The sequence below is a fragment of the Pezoporus wallicus genome, unplaced genomic scaffold (assembly GCF_028554395.1).
Source record: "Pezoporus wallicus isolate ANWC-B61680 ecotype Strahan unplaced genomic scaffold, APGP_CSIRO_Pwel_v1 contig_6966, whole genome shotgun sequence".
Lineage (NCBI taxonomy): Eukaryota > Metazoa > Chordata > Aves > Psittaciformes > Psittacidae > Pezoporus > Pezoporus wallicus.
In genome coordinates, this window is record NW_026639746.1 from 4910545 (window position 1) to 4935618 (window position 25074).

Below are 25074 nucleotides of genomic sequence, written 5' to 3' on the forward strand. Positions count from 1 at the left end.
TCTATCAGTTTCTTCCATTTCTAAGGATTTTTTTGAAAGTTAAGAAAAAATAGGCTTTTCCGTTGCTTGTAGCTGATATCATGGTTGCTTAAAAGGCTTCAAGTTTTGTTGGGTGAGATACTTCTGGAATCTGGCCATCTGTCAAAGCAGTCAGATCATATGGCATAAACATTTGCATCTCTGGCTCTACAGCAGCTCTGGCAATTCCGGTAACTCCTACTTAGCCACTTGATCTTGAAAACTTTCCCATATTGACTTTCTTTCCTTCAACCTCCTTCATCTTCATTTTAGTGTCAAAAATGGTCTTTTCTGACAGTCAAAAAAAGCATTCCATAAGGCCTAAGTTAACATTTTTTAAAAGGCATGTTTGTTCACCTAAAACTCAACAGTGAATATCCATCTGACAATTTCTAGAACTTAATCTGCAAGTGATGGAAGGTGTTATTTAGTGAGATGGTTAAACTCAAACATCTTGAATACAGCATGCTCCTTTCATTCCCTCTGCAGAGCTATGATCAGTTTTATACCTTGTTCAAGTAGTCCGATGTTGAAGTTTTCACCCTGTGTTGTCAGATAGGAGGGAATTCTTAATTATCATGTAATTAGGGAATTCTGGTCATGGCTAGCAATAATAGTACCTTGAGTTTAAAGTTTAGATAGAATCCCCAGGTTTTCCTATGTTACTTCATGCCCTCCTCACCATGCTCCAAAATGTCTTCCAGTTAAGTCCACTCTCATAAAGAGTTGCTAAGAAGTCTGCCGTTCAGGAGGGCTCCTCTCCTTGCCTTCTGGATGTCATCTTAAAACCTAAAAGAAGCTATCCATGTGTTTTAAAAGAGGTAGGGATTTGTCTGCTTTCACCAAGCAAGGAGAAAAGCAGGAGTGCTTATTTCACCTGCAAGTGCTCATTTCAGGATTGTGCATACAACCTTGTCAGCTCATACAATTTTACTGTTAATTCTACTGTATTTGCCATCTTCTCCAAATGTGTCTTCTGGAGTCACATAATCTTCCCTGAGGATCTGAAGTTTTGTTGAGTGTGGCCTTTTTAGTGGAATTCATGAGCTGATGAGTGGGTTAAAATAATTATGATCTCACAGTTTGCAAAATAAATCTTGAGAAAAAAAAAAATTTTAAAAATTAAAACATTATTTATAATTAAATGTCATAATTTTGTTAGCTTGTGATTTTTGAATAATTTTTAGATTTTCTTGGTCATGCAATGAAGTTACTGATTCTATTCGATTCCTACAAAATTATATTTGCCTTGTGATGAAGGAGGAAAAAAGAAAAAGGAGCTGATCTTAAAGTATACATTGATCCATTCATTTAATGTGCTGTGGAGGTGAAGTTGCAGACACTTATTGGAGGAACAACTGTGATTTTTGATGTATCGTAGAAATACGCATAGTGTCAACATGCATCTGTAGGAGAAAGATTACTTATTGTTTTTAGAGTAAGATACTGTTGCCTTCTGAAGAGTGTGTGAGCAAGAGATGTCACAGGTAATTTGGAGTGATTTAAGTCCTTAGTAGATCAAGAGCATATTATAGTGGTCAATACATTAATATGGTGAGAATAAAATATATCTGAAATTGTGGAAAGTTTCTTTGATGTATTTCACATACACTCTTTCACTGTCCCTGGATGTTTGCTGCTACTTATCTGAGATGTGCATTTACATTTTCCAAGTGGTTTTTAAACTTTAAAAGAAATAAAAACAAAAAAAATTAATACACTTGATGTTGGTACCTGTAGCAGATACATATGTGTGGGCAAATGCATTTCACAATTTTATTCTCTCTTCATTTAAACACAGGTTGAGTAGGTACCCCATTTATAAAATCATTCCTAAATATAATAAGCAGATCAACTTTAATGTTTTGGTTTGTATGGCAACTCTGGGACAGATGAAAAATATCCGTTAAAAACTTAAAGCTTTGAAAACTATTCAGCTAGCAGCTGCTAAGTTAGGCTAATGTTTATACTGACCTCAGTACTTTTACTCCAAGTATTATCCTGTTAGCTGTTCCAAGTAGCCTTGAACTATGAAGGTAGGGTTAGTCTTTACAAGTCACATTTTCTGTGAAGTGGCTATTGGGGACAATCTTGGCTGTCAGATAAATGTTTCTAAAGGAAGAATTACTGTTTAAATTGATGTGTCTCCTTGACAGAATGGGATTCCTAGTTCCTGTTAATTTCAGTAGGGAACTCTGTAGTATTATCTAAAGTCTTGCAGATTTATTTTAAAAGCATTTACTTAAAGACACCTTCTTTATGAAAAAGCTAAAGAAAAAGCCTATGGAGAATGAAGTCTGTTTTATTATGCCTTTTATAGCCTATTAATTTGTTACCATCTATTCTGCTTTGTTGATGAAATTTTAATTTTGCCCTTGCTTGAGCATATTGTAAGATTTGTATAAACTGCAGCTCACTGTGCTAACAGAAAGGCTCTTTTAGGATGAACAATTGGAGCTCATTTTATTTCTAGAGGACATTTAAAATAACTTATGAATGAGAGTTGTCAGACATGAAATGCTGTATTAATTAAATCTTATTCTAGTCTTTTTGCTTCTCCAGCTAAACCAACCCTTTAGAAAAAAATACATGGCCACCTTAATTATATAGGAGAAGACAAAAAGTATCCTTCACATTCCTTCTCCTGAATAAGAATAAGAACTCAATTCATCTAAATAATAACCCCATTAGCTGCTTAACTCAACAGTGTACATGGGAAAATTTTCAACACAGAATGTAAGGAAGTCTTGATTGGGTGGATCGTTTTCAAGGGCTTGTTCTTCTGATGTTCAAAATGATAATTTTAACTAAATCTGATCTGGCAGGGTTATCAGCTTTGCATCATTTATGACTTACGACAAAAGTGTGTGTTCAGATACATGCTAATGCTTCTTTCTCTTTTCAAATACAGCAACAATATCATTCAAAAATAGATGACTTGGTTGAAGAAACTGTTAAAGAAATTATTTCACTTCTTGTTTCAAAGGTAAATCCATTTAGATTTTATTTTATAATGAAGCAGAAAATATATCTCTAATTATTGAACTTCTGAAATGTCTTTCAATATCACAAATTTCCTATACGCAATGAGATTGTGGGGAAAACAGCAAAATTTGCAAATAATAGTCATGCAAACAATACTGAATTTACGAAATTAAATTTCACAACCCATTAGGTAAACAATTTCTATGCAACCTGAACAGAATATCAAATAAATATGTCTTCTGTATTTTTGTTATATATAAGAACTGCTAGAAGCTAGTAGAACTGGTAGCCTTTAATGTATCAATATTATCTTAAGTAATAGCGTGTTTTATTTCTTGTTTAACTTTTCACATGAAAACCTTCTTCCTATCACAAAATAGTATTTAAATTTCGTATTTAGAGGTGGACAACATCCAGAGTGTTCGTATAACTTTGTAATGAGATTTTGGTCCACAAATCATTTAATTTAAAAATATTTTGTCAGTTGTTATTTCTTGACGTTGGCTTTGTAAGTTAAAAAGAATATATGTTTTGATATGATATAGGCGCTTGGAGAATAAGTGAAGAAAACTTAAACAGTGTCTTGTGTTACTGTAGCACCTCTATTCCAATAAAAGTCTTAAGTGCTTGATATAAAAGAAAAGCTTTCAGTCCCTAATAGTTTGAGGGACACAGCAAACAATGACACACAAAAAAAAAGATTTCAAGAGAAGTTTTGTTATCTATGCGTTCCAAGCTACCCAGAAATATCTGATTTTCAACTAGGAGAAATAAGCCATACTTTCACAATTTGTGCGTTAGTGACAAAAATACAACTCTGGTCACATTTTCATCATGCCTTCATTTTCACTTGTCACAGCTTGCTGGCAGGGGGTGGGGGAGTAGGAATCTCCTTTTGGATTGACACCCACCATGCTTGCATAGGAGTTGAAGAGGAAGGCTTTGTAGAATCATTGTAGAAGTTTAAGCAAAATGTGTCCACTTACTGACAAATGTGTAAAAATGATATATTTTTTCTCTAAAGAGAAGTTTTGATGTAAAAATAACTACAAATAGTTCAACTCAATAGTTTTGCATTTTACATGCCACCTGTCATCACTCCAAACTAACCTGTCAAATTCTGGTTTTAGTGTATTGAAGATGAAGAAAATGGAATTTAGTAAAAGCAAACTTTCTAATTATCTTTCTTAATATCTGAGATTATAGAAGAAGGGAGAAAATAGTAATCTCCTGGATATATATACAAGAAAGTTAGAGACAACTGCTGTCAATACAGAGGGATTTTCCTCATTAGTTGTTACATATGCTATTACCAGAGGTTGAAATCTTGAAATATGAAGCAAATATTCTGTGTGATTGGCTGATCATTAGGAGCTTAACCAGCCACTCCTCACCTGAGATGTGAAATGCCAATGACATCCTGATTGCTTCTGTTTCAAGGCTGAAAGCCTCTGAGGGTACAGAGGAAGGCTGATGTTTCATTCTTGATTTTGGCCAGGAAAAATACACACCAGTGTGCATGATATTCATGTGTGGTCATTTTTTCATCTAATATATTTTCATTATGTTTTAGGCTTTGCCTCTGTGTTATTTCTTTTGTGTTCCAGTGGAATGTGTTTCAATCATTCTTTTTAGCTGCAAGTCATCTATGAAAATGAAAAGAGCACTTTCACTTCAGTGAGATTTTATTTGGTAAAGACTATACTGTGTATTTTGCACACAAGACTTACCAAGCTAAAACATTTATCAAATCACAGGAACAGCACAAAACAGCACAAAGCACAGTGTGTCTCAGGGTAACCAATTCAGAGAATGTGAGGTATACACAGAAATGCTTTTAGAGCTTCATGTGTCTCTACACTGAGATCTCAGAAAACAAGTTTTCAGCTTCGTTTGAATTGGCATCCTTGACACTGCAATGTTTTGCTCTGTGTTCTTTTGTATCCCACTTGTATGGAACTATTTGTTGGCACTGTAGACACCATGTTGTTTGTGAGATCAGCCATTTCCATAGCAGATCTTTGAACAATTAGATTCAACACAGTTCTGCAGAAAGAATCCTTTCCAGTCAGGTAAAATGAGTTTAAAGTATGATCAGCAGCATCTCACAGACATGCAACAGCAAAGCAGAAAGCTGGTATTCAGTCTAATAAAAGGACTGTAATTATACTGTGCATGGGCTTCAGAAACAACTGCCACTCTCTCATGATATGGTTTTATTCCTTGATTGGCGCCTATATACTAGTGTCTTAATTAATCACTGTAAATATGACAGGTTAGATTGATAAATGACAAATGTCGGTTTGCACTTGCTCCTGCTCCTTGAACTGTTAAGAGCAGGGCTTATTGTAAAGTGATGATCTCAGTTCCTCTGGAGGTGACACTGTTGTGACACTGTTACAGTGCCCATTAACAGCATGCCAGATGGAATTTTGTTCTGTCCTCACACTCATAAAATGATACCCGTAGTTGTGAGAATGACTGTGTTGGGAACAAGGGATGACTTTTAAAACAATCTTTATATAAAATGGAAAGCAATTCATATGTGTAAAACAAATGTGCATGAACACAATGGCTGACATATTTTATGTTATATACCATTAATTACTTGAGCAGCGTAACATCACAGAGGGACATGAAAAGGGAATTTGTTTGCTTTCAGGCTGATTTGGGGGAGTTTTAACATTAAGGCTATACTTAGTGCAATTAATAAGATGGGGGGGGTGTGTCAGAAATAAATTTTGGCAAAAAATCCTTCTCATATCAGTTGCCTGAGGGCTTACTTTACCTAGAGAATCACAGGTGAGAGTACAGGGGAGAGAAACCTCACCATACCAGAGACTGGGGCATACATTTTCTTGCCCCTTGCCTACCACGTCGTAGTAGTTCAACAACACATGGTGTTGACAGAAAACTCTAGTGTTATTATACTGTTGGGTGAAATCAGAGCTGGGTTTCTATTCAGTAGCAAAAATCAGAGAAATGTGATATTGAGATCACCACCTTTAACATTTGTGCTCCATCATCTTTGATGCTGTGATCTTAGAAACTGAGGTCCTAGAAAATAACATATGTTTTCTACCCAAAATACATGCTGGGTACGCACACTCCTATGTTTAACCACATGCTCTAGAGGCAGCAAATTGGTGTTAGGTAGCAGCCCCACCTCAGGAGAATTTGGGGGTTGGGTTTCTATTTCTGCAGTGGTTGAATGATTTCCATCAGTCCAATCAATAGGTGAAGCTGCAAAAAGAATGTTGTCCTTGATTTCAGCACTTTGTGAGATGGAGAAAGTGATCAAGTTTACAGTTTGCATTGCTCTGCTGAACAATGATAATATGATGAAGAAAAACTCACATTCTCATTCCAAATATTTTCTTTTCATATTGTGCGTTTAGATTTCACTCTGTGCTTTTCCCTCAGGTTGTGTCAGTGTTAGAAGGTGTGCTGTCCAAGCTGTCAAGATACGATGAAGGCACTTTCTTCTCATCATTAGTTTCATTCACTGTAAGTGTTTGGATTCATAACAGTTCTGGTTTTCTTTCTGTGTATAATTCTGAAATTGTGCACAATCTGTAGTAAAAAGTGCTTTAATGTGTTTTATTTTATTTTTAATTTTCTAAAGGTGAAAGCAGCTGCAAAATACGTTGATGTTCCTGTAAGTACAAGCCTTTTAATTCATTTTTTTCCTAGTGCTCATAATAATTAAAAAAAAAAGGGAGTTTGTTAGCTCACATTTTTTTATTGTTGACATTCTGCTTTCCTACAGAGATTCATTATAGCTTTACACTGAGTATTTAAACAGCCACTACAAACCTCACAGGGCATTTCATTTCCCTCAAGCAATGAGTAAGTCTCAAAGCAAAGCTTAGAAAGGTTATTCTCAATGCACTTTTTCAGTTGTAGAAGAGTAAGCATTGTAACTTAGATACTCTTTTGTAGAGGTCTTTCCATCATTTGGCTAAATTGTTCAAATACACAGGATAAGCAACAAGTAGAAACATTGTACTCAAATATCCATTATCTATTGATTTCTGACTTCAGGACTCAATCTTGCTTTTTAATCCCTTGCTTGCTAAGTCTCTGATTTACAATTGCTTATGCAATGTTTGTGTGATATAAATGAAAACTGGAAAAGGTAGTTGTTGGAGCTCTTTTATATATAAAAGCAAAATCCAGCTGTTAGGATATTCTTATTAGAGTATCATAGTAGAATGTCTTTTAAAAAGCAAGAAGTTACTAAATACTGTCATTATCACTGTCCGTAAATATCCTTTCTTCTTTCACAAGTTTGTGTTCTCATCTTTTTTTTTAATCTGATTCTAAAACAATCTTATTTTCCAAGCATATCAAAAAAATGACTAAAATTTTTATGTTAGTGACCTTACAAGAAATAAACTTACAAATATAGAAGAATGCCAGACATGCTAGATTGTATGGTGGCCAGAAATCCTTTCAGCAGTTCTAGACTTAAAAATATAATACTTCCAAGCCTAAATAAGTTATTAAAAAAAAACCATGCATACTAAATAAAAGGAAAAAAATTCCATTTCTGGAATTTGTTATTTTGCTATCTTTATAGTCACCCTATTCATAAATAGTGAGTAATAACATTTCTGTTCAGATTATGTTTTCAGGATTTTTTTTCTTATTTGGTTATGTGTGGCCTTTTTGTTGAATTGTATAAATGCTCTTGTATTTTACAAAAAAAAAAGAAAAAGACTCAATTTTGCATTCAAAAGAATGACCTCATATCAAATCCAGTTAATTTAGAATAGCCTTCGTTAATATATTGTGCTGTGGACCCCAAAGGATCCTTGATGAGGCACTTTAGACTCAAAAAAGTAAAAGTTACTAAACAAAATAGAAATTCATTGGCTTCTTTCAAGTAACATGAAAAAACTCTCCAAATTACATAGAATATCTATGAGAAGGAGATTTCAAAATCTTTTACCACTGGCCTGGATACACTGAAGTTCCCAATATAGATGGGACTGAAAAATACCTTTGCCGTGGCTCAGGGGAGTATTGCAAGTCAGGTCACACAGGGGTGCACTGCTCCGGAGAGGAGGAAAGACAAAGTGAGAAGCTGATTGCTGGAACCCCATTGCCTTTCTGACATGCACTGAACGGTGTGGCTCGGACTGAAGAGGTGACCAAGTTAGACAGGCTGTCAGGATCCTTGCATTTTTACAGCCCCTTTCACTTTTCAGCTATCCCACACACCTTTCCCACAGTCCAAAGTGTGAACTGGGCAGTAATACTACAGTTGTAAACTAAAAGTGTAAACTGTACGTCAGGGAGGCTGCGGACCTGACCAAGCAAACATTTTCCAAATTCTGGAGGAGATTTTACCTGGGTTACTCTGATTGCTTCTTCACATTCTCCCCCTTGTTGTGAAGACACAGTTGGGGCCAGGAAGAGCCTTTACTGTCACCACTGACAGTGAGTGCCTAGTCTGAATAGGATCTAAAATTGGCAGTTATGGAAGTTACAAATTCCAACTACAAAAGGAGGCTGTAAGTCATCACATTACAAGGTCATTTCCTGGGCTCACAACTGGAGTGAGAAGTGGAGGGGGAGCTGCACAGGGTGAGGAATTTACACTGAGCTCTTGGTCATGAGATGGTAACCTAGCAAACCTGCACTGAAGCTAATTAAATGCCTTGTGTGGCTGTAGTTTGAACCGATATGGTTTAAATTCTCTTCTTGTCCCTCCTTACAATACAGCTGCATATATGGAAGTGACTTAGATGTGACCACAGCAGGCCTTTTCTTTTATAGTTGCAAATATGTGCAAAATCGCAATTTGTTAAATGACCACATTGTTCCCTTGTGCCCCAGCTCCATTCAAGCATCTCACCTTAGTGTTGTTTCTGGGGTCTTTTAAATGACCACACTGTTCCCTTGTGCCCCAACTCCATTTGAGCATCTCACCTTAGTGTCGTCTTTGGGGTCCCTGAAAAAGAGCTTGGTGGATCTCAGGGAGAAGGAGGCTGGGGGAGGCAAAAGGCCTTTGAGGTTCTTTTGAGCATGTGAATTCAGCATTTGATTTCCTTTGATTGCCAGGCTCAATATTTGGCAAAGAGGAAAAAAATGTGCTGGTTTATAGTGAAATAAGAAGAAAATAAATGGATAAAAGAGATGTTAGAAGAAAATGAAGGTACTACTGAGCAGAATGTTTTAGAGAGAGCATAGAAGGTAAAGGGGATACAAAAGTTAAAAGGTAACCAAAAATAGAAATAATAAAGGATTCTAAAGGAAGGCATTCTTGGATGTGTCTTGCTCACTTTGAGGAAAATGTTACTTCTATTAATACTGAGAGGGGATTTAGTCATTAAACAGTCGGGCACAAAGAGGCACACTCCCCAGAAGGCATCACTCAACTTCTCAGTGCCAGGGTAGGAAATGTAGGCACAGTTCATTTGGGAGATATGTTTGTAAAAATGTTGCTATCTCCCCTTCCATTTGTTAATCTTGCCAGAGAATCATGAATTAGTCCATCCAAAAAATGTTTCCTCTTTTTCTTTTTAACCTATTCAAGAAAGTATTCAACATGAGCCTCCATTTTTCAGAAGGTCCTTCATGAAGTGGGACATACTCAGTCACAAGGAGCTTCCATTGGTTTCCCCAGCCATTGCATGTAGGGCTCTGTGGACACTGTGTGTGTTTGGGTAATTGAAACACCAGCAGAAATACTAGGGACGGTGCAAAATAACCCACGCTAAGAAGAGTAACAACTATGATGGCTTATGATTTCCTAAAAATAATAATGAAGAAATCTAGTTGCTATTACACTCTTTCTGTAATTGACACAGTATGCTAGGCTCTGAAGTGAAAGAAATTGTGCCTGCTGTGCATGTGAAAGAAACCAAATGTTCACAGGAAAATAACATAAATGTTACAAATATAAGTAGTGCATGAAACGTGCAATTTGTTCTCTTGTTAATGGTATGTTTTGATGTTTGGTAATGCAGGAGCTGATTTAGGTTACTATTTCTTTTAAAACAACTCACCCAAATTCGCCTTTAACTCTGTTAGTTTCTCTTAAAGGCTAAACAATCCTTAGGGAATGTAGAAGAACAAGCTGTCTAATTCTTTTCTTTTTTCTTTTTTTTTTTTAATATTCTGTTCACAGAGCCAGTTAATCAATGAGCATAGGGAAAGCATGCAGTAGAACTGAGCGAAAAAAGTCTATATTGTTAATCTCAAATTATTATTATTCCTCAATCATGTAGATAATTTCATTGTGTTCAATTTCTCATCATGTAAGTCAGTTTTCCACACAAATAATTGTGTCTCTAGCTGGTCATTTCTACACACATTTGCCTCATTTCCAACTACAACCAGAGCAATTAGTCATACAAATTGAGCATCCAGTTACATGCATATGTATATACTGCTTTTTGTTCGGAAAGGTATGTTTAAATCCCTTTGTAGGAGCCAGTAATCTATGCCAGTCATTTAGAGGGCACAGAAGGAACCTAATCCTCCCTCACTTCATGTAGGCCACCTGTCATACCAAGTGCAGAGAGGTCATTTGAAGGACCCAGGGCTGACAGCAGTGCGCAGCTCACACAATGCCAGGCCTCTTGCTCCGCTCTTGCCTTTATGCAGGGATCAAAGGTATGAAAAGGGGCCTCACACATGTGCCAGTATTTGACTTATGGGGTCCTGTAGAGGCCAGAGTAGGAACTCTGCCTCCTACCAGGCAGATACACATTGGGACCTTCCAGATACCTCAATTTCCAAATCTCACACTTGCTGCATGACCTCATTTATCTGGTTTTAAGCAGCAAACTACTTTTTTTCTACGAAATCAGTGTTTATTCAGGTGTGGCCATACTGTGCCATTCACTTTTAAGCAGGATTTACTTGGAGACATCTGTCTAAAAATAAAGAGCACAGAACATTTGTTATCCTCATGCTTAGGGCTTCTCCTGCCTCTCTGTTCCAACATCATCCTCCTCTGTATGCCCAAAACTGGGAACTGGCCCTACTGTTTCAGATCTGTAAAAACAAGCTATTGCAGAATTGGAGGGAAAACCCTGCACTGTCTGTTTTAAGTCAGCAGTATTTCTGAGATACCTCTTAAATGAAAATCTGAAAGACAGCTTCTGATAAGTAGAAAAGTTAAAATACCATAGTAGAACATAGTTATTTGGGGGGGGGAAGCATATTTTAATACCTGGTTTTGCACTGTAACATTTTTAAGACCTTTTGCACTAGAGGATCCAGATCCTGGGGTAGACACTTGCATTCCTTTGTTGCCCCATGGATGTAATGAAACTACACATATATAGAAAAATGTTTGTGTAAACGCTTGCAGAATCACAGCTTAACTGCTGCATGACAGTTGTCAAAATGCACACATTTAGCCTTTGCCAAGATTTCTTTTCCTTTTACAGGAAGATGTATTAGAGGCAGGGAAAATGCATTGTTTTTTTCTATTTAAATAAAATATTATATTTCATAACCATGTGAGAATAAAATGTTACCTTTACAATGGACTGATTATATAAATGATGCATCTTCCTGCCTGGGTTATGTATTTTAATTTGTAAGAAATGAAGGGAGCAAGGATCTTGTCAAGAGTACAAGCAGTTTGTATTCCAAAAATATTTTAATGATATTTTAATTCTATTGTTCCAAAGCCCAGGCATGAGACATGAAGTATTTAAAGGAGAAATTTCAGGCAGTGAAATTTTCCAACATGCTCTTTCATTTGGTGGTGGACACTGAATAAGGAGCTCCTGTGTTTCTCACAATAGCCCCCTCCAGCTCATCACTCCTTTTCATTTCATTGTGACATCCACGCTGTAGTTAAAAAGTCTCCCTCCATGATGCAGGGAAGGGAAAGGGGGAGGAGAGGAGAGCAAACACAAAATGGGATGAGATTTGTTATTATATAGTTAGTCTCTGACATCTCCTTCTCGCTGATGACTTGATAGGATAGCAACTTGGTAAAACTAGATTTTTTTTCTTGGTAATATCAAGAATACAGGTTTGTTTGATACTCTCAGATGCTAAGAAATGTTTTGTGACAAATGCCAAAGTGAGAATAAACATAAATCAAGTATTTATAAATGTACACATTTTTTATTGAAATTTGTGACAAACTGTCATACTGCAAAAAGCTGTGCAGAAACTTCAGCGGAAGTCTCCTGTAGGAAAAGCCTAATATTAGTGGCAGTATTACACTTGTTGCAAATCTTTCAGCAGCAAGATATTTGTATGCCTGGAAATCAAGGCAATGCAGCATTACTTTTGACTAGGTGCCTCAGGCAAACTTTGCCAGTGGGAGCTATGTGTGTTGATTATAATACTGCTTCTGCATCATCTTGGAAACTGGAATAATGTATTTTAAAATTTGCCTTCTTGTTAAATAGACACTATGGTAGTGTCTTCTTATTCAAAGGGGAAAAGTTAAGCTGTTTCTTCTTTATCTTAATTCATTGCTATGAAAAGTGCCTGTCGATCTGGACCCACCTACCAGTGAATAGTAAAAGAGACAACCTGCACCTGTAGGATTAGGTGCAGCAGCAGGAAGTAAGAGCACTTGCAGTATATAATTAACAAGGATTTTATTTTTTTTTCCCCAAACAGCATGTTCATCTTGCCAGGTTAACTAGTGATTAACCCTAAAAAAGAATGTGCTGAAGCCTACACCCTTGTTTAAACTCATTCACTCGCCAGTGTATTCAGTTACTTGTGTAACCAGTGACAAAGTAACCCTATTTACAGCTCTTCATTTCCTGGTATTTTATTTGATGTCTTTGTATTTCCAGTTTCTCCATTCATCTCTTTGTTTGGTTCTCTTTCATTTTCAGATAGGTAAAACATCTTGTCTACTGTTAGGAATAAAACAAACCTACAATAGCTTTTTATTTATCATTTAAAAAAAAAAACATTTTTTTTCTTGAGGAAATTTTGAGACAGAATACCTTTTTTTTTTTTTTTTTTTACGTTATCAAGCTAAATATACCAGGTTAAATTCCTCTCCCAAAGAAGTGAAAATAGTTCTCTCCCATTAACTTCAGCAGATGTTCTGCCAGAGATTCAGAGGAGAAGAATTTTTTGTACTGGGTATAGATGCACATCATGGAGCCCAAGTTGCTTAAGTCTGTCCAATATTAGTAATGAAATGCCTCCTGTGACAGTTATTTTAAATATATTTCAGCTTCTGTTTGTTTGGGGGTTGTTTTTTTTGTTTGCTTGCTTGTTTATCCTTTGAGGTGCATCCAATTACTAACTTGTTATTTGGGGGCTTTAGCCTACATTAGCCTGGGGTTTTTTTCTAAAGTATCCAAAATGGAGCAACAGAGGATCACGTATTCAGAGGTTCCCATCTTAAGCATAATCCCTGTTAAAAAGGTTAAAACATTAAATATATAGCACTGAGGCTGTTTTGATGCTTGTAATAGCTTTCTTTTATTTTTTACACGTTTAGAGAAAAAACTAAATTCAGTGCATGCAGTGTGGAGATATAATGAAGTATTTGATATATTGTTGCTCCATTAATGTGTGCTTGGCCAGCCATGAGCAAAGATGGTTATCTTGCAATGATTTTGGTGAGGTTTTAAAACCGAGTCATATTGTTGGAGCATTGAAGATCTTCCGTACCCAGACATATTTCCACTGTAGGCAGACACTGTTTAAAAGGAAAATTAATTTTTTTTTCCCCAGCAATTTCAAAGATAATTATCCTGCACACATTAAAGAAGGATGAAGTGTTTTAAAGAACTGTAATTCTAATTGGTAAATGTCACCAGCTGTTGCAGTTACTCTTACTAGTGTATATTCTTTTAATGATTACACTCCCGTGCCACAAGCTACATGAAAATATATTCACTAGGTGTGAAATTCCCATATGTCACAGCTTCAAGATTAGGTAAACATCTCAAAGATAAGGGGAGAGTTAACGCTGATGGGAAACATTATTTTCCTGGCTTTGGCTGTCTGCAAGATGAACATTTGTATTATTGAACTTAGTAAAGGAAAAAATTGCATGAATTGGAGAACCATTAGGTTTTAGCGTTCAGTGGAAGATTCATTTATACATTCGAATATGTATCTGCAAGAACTATAATCAGCCTTTCATTTGTTAGATTATCTCCTTCTCCCACCCCTGGAGATTTCAAAATATTATCCCTTTATCACTCCAAGTTAAAACTAGTCCAATTCCTATAAACTGCCTATCGGGTTTTAAAAAGTATGTAAGGTTTCAATGCTGGGTATATTTTTTTGTACCATCACAAATGAGTATACTAAAGTAAGATACGAGCTTTCTGTTTTAAGTCTCCTTCACTGTGTTTAACATAAAAACATTTCTCTCACATTTTAATGAAGGCACATTTTAATGAAGGAAATATAATGATTTCTGTAAACCAAGTTTTCCCATAGAAAACTGTCTTATCTGTTGTAATCTTCATTTTTATTTCTACGCTTAGGACCAATGTGTGTAACTCAGATATAAATGTAAATGGTCCTGCTTTCCTCTTAAAAGTTTCATGTATGCATGTATGTATGTGATAAGTTTTTAAGATGAGCTTTCATTGCCTCTGGAGTGTGCAGGAGACATTTCAATTTTTCAGTGAGTTTTGAAGATGCTAGAAGTGTTAAAACAGGCCACCATTCCACATTTTAAGAAACAAAACTGCCATTGACGTACACATATAAATGAAAATAAAATCTTATTTTGGATTGTGTTCCTATTCATTGTCTGTGGTAGATTCAGGGAACAAGAGATGAAACTCATGATCCAGGAGTTTTCCCTCACTGCAGTTTTGAGTGGGGAACGCTCTCATCCTATTATTGTAATGGCAGTTTCTGGACAGGTATTAGTTCGGGCATGTTGTACTTTTCCTTCCCTCTTGTGCTCAGTCCTGTTCATATACATTATAATATATTACACACAACATAATCAGGAATGATAAAAAAAATAGTTATCCACTTGCAGGCTAGGAGGGAAGCCTTCATATACTATTATATGCAAATATTTTAACTATATGAGCATATTTATGCACACAGGCCTTTATGCTATTTTACAGCTTTGTACTTATGCTGTTTTCAGAAAATAACAGCTTCTGAGAAACAGAGATTACTTACGCCTGGGAATTCAGGGACTGGGGGTAGCTGCTTTCGTCCTCCTTCCATAGAGCTGTTTGTCACTTATTCTGTATAGGGTCAGTCTTAGCCAAACCCAAATCCTTTCTAAATAGCTTTGTGGTAAGGCTTACTGTAAAGTAGTATAAAACTTGACCTTCTCTTGCATGCCATGAACTTTATTATTTGGGAGTAAGTGATACTTTTACAAACTTGCTCACACAGAAAGCATTTACAGAAGACTTGACAAAGTTTTTGTTCATTCAAAGTTCCTGTTAGAGAGAGGTGAGCTATTGACCAGCTCTTCATGCCCTGCAGGAAAGAGGATGTTGCAGGCTGTTAGGGGCTTTGGTGCAGAACATTTTGTGGCTGCAGAGATCCAGAGCCTCAGCTGGTCAGGAGAGAGCAGTTTGAGCCACCACTCTGGCTGGCCTGACATAGTATCACATACACGACATATCCTAGCCTGTCCCATGTTTGGGAGCATGCTGTGAAAATTATCCCTACTCTGCTATTCATACAGACCAGAGATCAGTACAAGAAGGGAAACATTTCAGCCCTCGCTCCTTCCCTAGGACCAACTGATCTGACTGAGCCAGTGCAACAGTTTCAGAAAAATGGGGGTACAGGTCTACTCTCATAACAGCCTTTTTATACCATTGCTCTGAGGGAAATACTTGAACTTCGTTTGAAGCGGAATTAGTAGAAGCTAACCTCAAACACAAAAGTCAGTACATTGGAAGCAAATCACAACAAATCTGAGGCAATGAAAAAGGAACTGAATGCTCTTTTAAGCATTTTCTGAATGTGATAGCAGGATCTGGACCTTGAGGCTGGAGTAACTATGAGAATCTCACTAACAAAAATGGGGAAAATGTCTGTTTGCCTTGATGTTACCAGAGCCAAGACTTCATGCCACTACATATGGCAATGTAGATTTGTGGCTTGAATCACCCATAAATTATAACAATGAGACATTCACTGTTAGTGAAAACCTTCCGGAATTTTGTAACTAACGCAGATTCAGAGACTTCATAAATAGAGTTTATGCATGTGTGAACATTCTAACATAATTTCAGTTTTCATTATGTTTACGTATTCCTTATTATTCTCAGTTGTTGAGTGGTCCAGCTCTTTCCCTTCCCACTACTTTCTCCCCTTACTTTATGTCTCCACAGAAACCAGGGATGGATCTAGCAGACACCTACATTATGTTTGTTCGACAAAACCAGGATATACTTCGAGAAAAGGTCAATGAGGAAATGTATATAGAGAAGTTATTTGATGTAAGTAACTACCCTTGCAAAGCTTGCTGGTATCACTACTACATAAGAAGGGATAAGCTGCATTTTGATGATATTCAACAAACTATTCAGATGCTCTTCCCTGTTGATCATTTTTTTCTTTTGTTTTTTATTTATCATCTTCAGCTGTCAAGGGTGGCCTTTCTTTAAACATTTTCTATATGAAAGTTCTAAGTGCTAGAAGGCATAAATAAAGTTGGTAGAAGATTATTATTTGAAATAGTCATTTTTCCACTGTGAGTAGTCCAATTTTATTCCATCTTTTGATTTTACATTTGTGGACTCCATTGCAGACCTAATTTCCCTATATAAAGAACTTGTACTGCCTGCTTATATATAGGAAGAGGTCAGTTATGCCAGGTACACCTATGGGTTTGACTGGTATTTTCATGGGATGACTTTTAGAATTTTTTTAATGGGTTTTTAGTTTAAGACTTAGAATTTCTTAAAGTTTTATCGAAAAAACGTTTATCTTATTATCAAGCTCGTTTGCAAAATTCGAATCCCACTTCTCGTATCCTCAGCCTTGAGGCGCACACATTGCTAGCCAGCCTGGATCTTCACAATAATTTCCCTCGGCTTCAATACTGGCTTCTGCAGCCACTCATTCCTTTGCCCTGCTTCCTCCTCTTTTTGTTAGAAATGATCACCTACTCCACCAAAATTTTCCTCAGGCAAGGTCCTCCTGTAATGCCACTAGAAACACTCTTGGGCATATTTCTGCTCATTCAAGTTCTGACCACTAATTTATGTCTAGTATGTCCCTTTCTGAGTTATGTGACGGAAAAGTTCTAAGCAGCTGAAATTGTACTTTCTGTATAAATTCAAATCACTTCATGTGTAAAATATGTCGAAAAGTTATTTTATTATGAACTTGGATCAATTTACATGGCACTGATCTCAGTCACTTATAATCATGTAGAAATTTGAACAGGGAAAGAAGTAATCTCTGGCACTGTGCAATGCAATTTATTGCAAAACATATTCTGGAACATAATGCAGACTTTAAATGTATTTATTTGTGTGTCATCTCTTAAGTATTTTAGAAAGCTTTGCTGGCAGTTTCATTTAATTATGCAAGTTACAGCAAATGTTTTCATAACAGCAATTCACAGCCTTTACTGTGACACTACAGTTGTGGCAGTCACAGAAGGTCCTATAACATAGACTCTCAGCCATGGTATGTCATGTCAGTGTTTGTTGTTTGTTAGGCTGGGTGGTCAAAAAAAGACTTATCTCTCAGATTTTATATTTCCAGACACTCCCAGGCAGCCTTACAAAAAAAAGTATCATCTGTTTTAATAAGCTAAGTGCTAATATGTGTGAAAAGAATGATTTTATAAAAGCTTTGATGCCCTGCAGGGGTAGAAAAATTATCATCCATCCAGCTGGCACCTTTGCAAAGTACTAAAACCATATTAGCAACTTCTGCTTCAGTTTGCTTTTGCACTGAATCTGCAAGCATATGTTTCATTTTCAAGTTTCTGGTTTTTGTTTTTCTTTGGGGTTATTTTTGCTTATGCTGTAGTGTTCTGAACGTTAATAAAATTATGTGCCTAAGGCCAAGTCTAACTCTCACTGGAGAGACCACATTGACTTTGTTGATGTAGTGGGATTGGACCAAGCCTTAGTCTATGTCCATAGTAGTAAACTAGCCAGGGCCTGGTCACAGCCTGAGAACTAGCAAGTGATCATCCATACCATTAAGTCATCAGCTTGGTTCCTGGTGTGATTTTGGGTTAGGCCAGCTAGCACTAACCCAAGGATAGGGCCTCAATACATTTGGGTTACCATGGATCAAGGACCTCTTCCAAATTTCATTTCAGCAATCAAGCTATTCAACACAAGAAGTTATCTCTGTATGGATGCAAGTCATGACATAGTGCTTGCCTTTGAGACACAAAACCATTCCTGTCCCCCTTTACTCAGTAATACTCATATGCCGTCAAGGCCAATGCTTGTAGCTGTAAGAAAAGAAAAAAGAAAAAGATGTACATGATAAGTATTTCATGTATCAAGTATCTATTTGTATCTTTAGTTTTCTTTATATATGGTGCTATCACATTTCTACATCACATCACACTAGGAGATATAAGCAATTGGACAGATTCAGATGAATGCAAATATGTAAGCTCATAGTGTGCAGGAATTTAAAGCAAAGGATAACTCAATTCTCCTGAGATTAATTCAGTTTTAGAATAGTATGATTGAGCAAGATTTTTCCCATGTTTTTTAGAAGGGTTTTTTAAGTGAGTGATAAAACAAAACCTAGGTACTGTTTATAAATTCAATTATATCAAGTTATATTTCAATAGAATTAAATACATTAACATTTTTATGTAAATATACTTCAAGTCACTTCAGTTGGCTACCGTTGCAGATCACAGTTCATTTCCCCTTAAAAACACGTTGTATTTGTATCAGATAAGAAATCAGCAGCCAAGCTGAACAGGAAAAGTGCCTGTCTGTGCTTCAGACAGGGAAACACCTCACCCAGACTTAGCAAAAAACCCCCAGACCGTTCTATGTGCTAAAGGTGTTAGTTATAAATATGGGCAATACCAAGCCTTGGATGTTGTTTTAGGTCCCAGAAAAGTATAACTACAAACTATTTATGCACAGATTTCACTTACTTGATTCAGAGCTGCTATGTACTAACAGCTTTTACAGTGACCAAGAGAATGGAATGTCTATCGTATGAAGTAATATACATAACAAAGAAGATAATTTAAATTTAGGAGTAGTATCGAAACAATTACAAATGTCTTCCAGTGGGTCACAGTATGTTAAGGCTAGAATTTGGAAAAATTTCTGTCTACCTGAGAAGTCTGAAGCTAGAGAGAAGACAAAAATGTGCATTGTCTTATGGTGGTGCTTGATAAGCCTGGAAATGCACTGCCATGCAATACAAAATGTGAAAATCAGGAGAACGGAATTTAAGCTTGTGATAATGAATCCTTGCATATGAGAGAGACTCAAGTCTCCAGGACTTTGACTGATAGTATTTTCTGTGCCACCTTTAAACTATTTAAATCCTATGCTTCAGTACCTCTGCTGATTATGCAGCAAAACCCAGGTGATTATTTTTTTTCCTTTCTTTCCTCTGAAAACCTTGGCTTCTGCATCCATTTCATTATTATCTCCTCCAGACAAGGTATAGACAGCATGAAGAACACAATATGGTTTGGTGCTCATGGAAACACTGGTCTCTCCCAGATCAGTGTGCCATCTTGTTCTCAAAATGAGTCACCAGATTTGGAGTCATGAAGAGTTTTTTCATGGTCAGTTTGTCAGGACTCTTAGGACTTTTTGTCTTCCATTGCTGTCTGGGACATGGTCTTCCACAGATCTTAAAGAGCACTAGGAAGGTTTTTGTAATGCATTAGACATGTGAATGATCTGCAGTGATTCTTGAAGGCTTAATTTAACGAGTGATTCATGTGATTCCTTCCAATCCCATATGCCACTGAGGTAAACTAAGACAGTGAAGTTACACCAGGACAAGTTTCTCTAATAAGCTCAAATAAAGCAAACTTTTCCACCATTAATGCTGCAGTGATTCAGGTAGATTCAGTGTATAATAACTAAATCATGAAGACAGGCACTACAGTGTTTGCTGATTAAAAGTATCACCCGTAGAAACTTTTTAAAGTTTAATCATTTAAACCAAGAACTCAATTTTTTTAATAATGTTTAGTAAAATGTTTTAGAAATAAAGTTATACTTTGAGCCACTGTTTGAAAAATGCTTTCAAAAAAGGCTATAAAAGTAGCAGTTGGTGAATGGGAAAAATGAAGTATTGAGAATAGAGTTACACAAATACAGAATAAATCTACATCATTACTAATTATTGTTAAGGTCCCTCTTATTTGTAAAGGTAATCTGCTCAATGGACTATGTAAAAACATTTGTGCAGCCTATCAAAGAACAGTGCTATGTATCTGATCACAGAATTAACAAATGTAAAAATTATCCAACTATGAAATATCCATAGAGTCTGGTTCTGCACTATCAAAATCAATGGGAGTTTTACCGTTAACCTTAATAAATGCAGTGCTTTGTCCATAACATGCCAACTTATCATTACTGATTAGTCTTAGATTCGTGTTTTTACCTGAATTTTTAAGATGAAACTGATAAGTTTTGAACTCCTGAGCATTTTAAATTACATTAGACTTATAAATGAAAAACAGTTTCCTTTAAAACAAAACTGGATTTTGTTAACAAACCAGCTTAAAAAAGATAATTAATTTTGCATAAAGCACTGTTTAAAACTTCAAAGCAGTACTTACTTTCTGTAGTAATGTATATTTCCTAAGTGCCACTTTGTGTAGATTCTCACTTTCTTGTACCTGTTAATTGCACATGAAGTGTGGATATTGTCTGAACACAGAAAAAAATGGTTTCAAACATTTTTCCTTCAAAACCCTTCTTGATTTATTTGCCATTAAGTACATTATCTTATAGTTTGTATTTGTGTTGGGTCTCTTGTGAAAAACTTATAAACACTTGTATGATTCCAGTCTTATTAAGAGTATATATGCAATGAAATTTTTATGCAGTAGTTGGTTGCTACTTTGAGAAATGAAGAATGGTTTGAGAGAACATTTTTAACACATCAGTGTTTAGCCACTGATACAACTTAAAGGTTTTCCAAGTTTTTTAGGCTTTAATTTCTGGGAAACCACTACACAAGTGTACCATAAACATGTGATACAGTCAGAGTGAGCATCCTGGAGAGGTTGGCATTGGCAGACAGGTCCCTTTGTTATTTTGTATAAGATGGCACCTGTTAGCAGATGTTGACTTTGGCCCTGATCACCCATCTTTTCTGGGTGTTAAACCAGTATAGTGTGACTGAGTAGTCCTGTTGACTTCACAGGGACTGCTCATATCCGAGAACATCTTCGGGGTTCTGGCCTCATGCAGGGTAACAATTTCAACAAGCAATGTAAGAAATGTTAATGGCAGGGAACTTGTACAACTTCCTTTGAAGTGCAGAAAGACAGAACATCTTTGAGTAGTGTAAATGCTTAAACACTCCAGATTTATGTAGCTGCTTTTGTATTTCAAAATTTCAGATGTAATGTGATGCTTTTTTTCTGTTGAAAAATGCTTGTGTTTTGTCTGGAATGTTAATTAAATGCTAGTAGTGTTCCCATATCACAACCATTATTTTCCATTATGTAGCAAGGATGGACGATTTAAGTTCAGTGATGTACTTGAGGGTATTTGAGGTAGTAATTATTCTCCAAAGATTACTATCAGCTACTTCATTCTGTGTCTTAATTGAGATAGAAAGTATCCATCTGATTCATTTCTGTTTGCCATCATATCTGCAAGTACATTTTTAGCAAATGCTTTATTCAGTTGCATCATTTCTATGACTTTTCTGACCTTTTACAAAAAATGTGTTAAAAATGTGCAAATGCTTCTTCCTGGCAAGTGAGTTAATCTTCAGCTGGCATTACACAGCTAAGAGGAACACTTACTTAGATGTGAGTTTTCTGTAGTACCAACTCCTTGTACTGTCCATGTCTACCTCAAAGGCACCATTACTGTAGTATTTAGTATTCAACAGTGTTTTTCTAGAAAACTTCAATTTTGATTTTTTTTTCCCTTATTCTCAAATTGCTTCCTGTCACATTATTTTTAATAAGTAATCTTCACTTTCATTGTTATGTAATTATTTGCAAGTGTGTGATTTGACAAAAGGTCTACTTGGTTAAAGGCCACATTTGAATCAAAAGCTGTGTTTGTATTAACCTCTGAGAAACATGAGAGGACCGTGCCTAATTACTTAAAAAGAGACTCAACAAAAATGGATTGTAGCTTGTTGATCTTCCTATTTCTTTGATAACTCAGAATAATCTTCAAGAAATATGTGGGCTTCTTTCTCAGATTCTTGAAATTTGATCACAGCGCAAAATTGTCCTTTGGCGCAAACCCAGAAATACACATCTTTGTATGATGCACCTGGACATATGTGGCAGGTCTGGTAGAATCAGCTAATTAACAACACAGGCTTAAACAGGCACCTCATCTGGCAGTGTAGTTAGTTGCCTGATGGTGCTCAGCAGGATTTGGTAGTGCTTTTTATTTTTCTATCCTAATGGTCTGCTGCCCACCTAATTTTGCCTTATTGTCAGCCACTACTTACCGCAGCTTGAGGCCCTCCCAGGAGGCTAAATTATTATCAAAGGATTAGGGAGATGTAGCCTTGCAGCTCTGACATTTCTGATTACTTGTCTATGCCAGAACACTAATTAGCTGTGACTAATTAAGAAAAATGTTCCTGCCATAGAAAACCATTTAAAAGAACTGAGAAGTAGAAAAGCAATTGAAAAGCTGAGCAGTGCTCAGATTTGCCGATGCTCTTTAGATTTTCACCAAAGTCTTCACTCACCTTTAATTATGTCTAATATTTTATAGGGAAAATAGCTCTTGATATGAGAACCACTCTGCAGTTTTCTCTTGACCTAAAGACATTCTTGTAATTTTAAAACAGTTTGTCATGTCTTTTTGAGTAAAAGAAAGAACTTTAGAGAAAACTGTAGGCAGTATTACCAAATATAGACTGAAAAAAAGTCCACATTTGGAAACATAATAATTAAAAAAGTATAACATGCCCAAATATATGAATCTTCTGCAAGATGGAAGCAACATCTTGCAGATTTATTGTTCAAAGTCTTTTCAAAGTTCACTGAATCATTCCTGATGTTTTCAAGGAGACTTACCTCATTTTTGGAGATGGAAATCTCTATAAAAGGACAACAGTTCATTTGAAAACTGTAAAATGTAACCTCCATCTGATTTCATACAGTACATAAATTTGCTTTGATTATTTTTTTTTTGCCCTGGATTATGCTGAGAAAAGGAGCACACACTCTTGGAGGGTGCTGATTATGCTGCTGTGAATCCAGCAAAGCTCAGTACTGTTGAAATCAATAGGACCACAACACACTTAAAGCAAAGCATGTGCTTCAGAGTTAGCTGCTTCAGAATCAGAATATTCAGCACTTTGTAAGCTGTTTTACACTGTAGCTGAGAGTGTTTTCTCTACAGGAAACCATAAAACAATGGCTAGTTTCTTCTATGTTTTTGATATGATACATTTCCCCACTTCTTCATTTTTTATGCCATTTTTAATTTGTGAATTTCCATCTTATCAGCTACCAAACAGCCCAAAAAGATATAAAAAGGGTTTTCTCCAGACATTATATATCCCATCATCCAGTCTTCATTTAGTATTCATGGAATGGATGTCTGACACCTTTTTGACACTAATTCAATCATATTATTTAAATCTGCCCAGTGGGAGAGTAAGAAACTACTAAAGAGATATTATGATATCTTACTAAAAAAGCTTTTTTGAGTCTAAAAGGGAAATAGAGAATAATTTTTCAGGGCACTGAATCTCATATCCTAATATTCAGGATCTGCTTATGCTGTCCTACTTTCCTAATTTCCTTGACTTTTGTGAGAAGCTCACTTTTTTTTTTTTTTGGGGGGGGTCGGGGACAATGTACAATTTGCTATAAAAAGGCAATTTAAAATGTGCATCATGAGTCAAAAGAGGGAAAAAATGGGAAAAAAAAAAATCCCAAACTCAAGATTTTAAAGCCCATCTGATTTTTTTTCTGAGGGAACTTCAGCAGTCAGGGTGGAACTACCAGAGGGTTTTACTTGTTTGTTTGGGGAGGGGCTGTAACACTGGGAGCTTCCAGTACAGTTTCCCCATGGACTTTTCTGGTCTATACTGTTCATTCATTTATTTAACTTAGTTAAATGCACCTATCCATCACTCAGAGTATCCATTCACCAAAAACAATAACAATTCTATCAAATAAAAGAGAACTCCTTCCAACATCCAGGCACAATTTAGTCCTTTAACCTTTTTATCCTGCTAGGCACAAAGTAGCAACATCTCATTCCAGGCACTGTGGGTTTTTTGGTTTGTTTTTTTTTCTTATCTAGATGGCTTGAAATGCGTCTAGCAGCTTAATGGAATCAATTGAGTGTGGGCAACTATAAAAATATAAAATAGCACTGAAACTTTATATGAGTCTGTCAGTAAGTGTTAACTGTGGCTGCAGCTTTCACATTCTACACAGTCAAGAGAAATCAATAAGGATTGTACCATTTATATTGTCTTACCTAATGTTTGTTCACCAAGAAATGCCAGGCACAAGCACCATCTAGGGAATATTGATTTCTTGATGTACTGTAATTCACACACATATAAACAGCAGGAGAACCTTGTGGCTTCTCAAACCTTACTTGCAGGTTTGATATTTATACTTGTATTTCTTTTGGGTCAAGCTTAGTTTAAAAAGGAAAATCAAGCAAAACTTATGTGTTCATAGATAGACACACAACTGCATCGTTGATCATATTACAAGAAAAATAATGCCAGGAAGCATAATAAACTAGTTTTAGTGTAATAAGTCTGAAGTAACAGAAAGAGGTCACCATGTTGTAAATCAGAACAGTAGCAGGTGAGGATGGTGCAGAGTGCTCAGGCAAAGTCAGTGATTCATCAGTAGAAAGAGCTCCTTAACCCATTTGATCCCAGGGAACTGAATCTTTAGTGCTGATTTAAATGTGCAAAAGTGTTTGCCTATATAGAGATGATTTCCTTTAAATAATTTCAAGTGTTTCA

The 25074-nt window shown here is 36.1% G+C and overlaps 1 protein-coding gene across 10 annotated transcripts in view; it reads left to right on the forward strand.

Annotated features, from left to right (window-relative positions):
* The window catches only part of CADPS2 (calcium dependent secretion activator 2), a 310379-nt gene that overhangs the window by 269003 nt on the left and 16302 nt on the right, over positions 1 to 25074 (forward strand). For 9 of the 10 annotated variants that reach the window (XM_057415800.1, XM_057415805.1, XM_057415801.1 and 6 more), the window contains 4 exons: positions 2930 to 3004; positions 6427 to 6510; positions 6629 to 6661; positions 16287 to 16394. In XM_057415800.1, the coding sequence (XP_057271783.1) occupies positions 2930 to 3004; positions 6427 to 6510; positions 6629 to 6661; positions 16287 to 16394 (300 nt within the window). The remainder of the gene's footprint in view (positions 1 to 2929; positions 3005 to 6426; positions 6511 to 6628; positions 6662 to 16286; positions 16395 to 25074) is intronic. The other variant, XM_057415804.1, reaches the window with a different exon arrangement.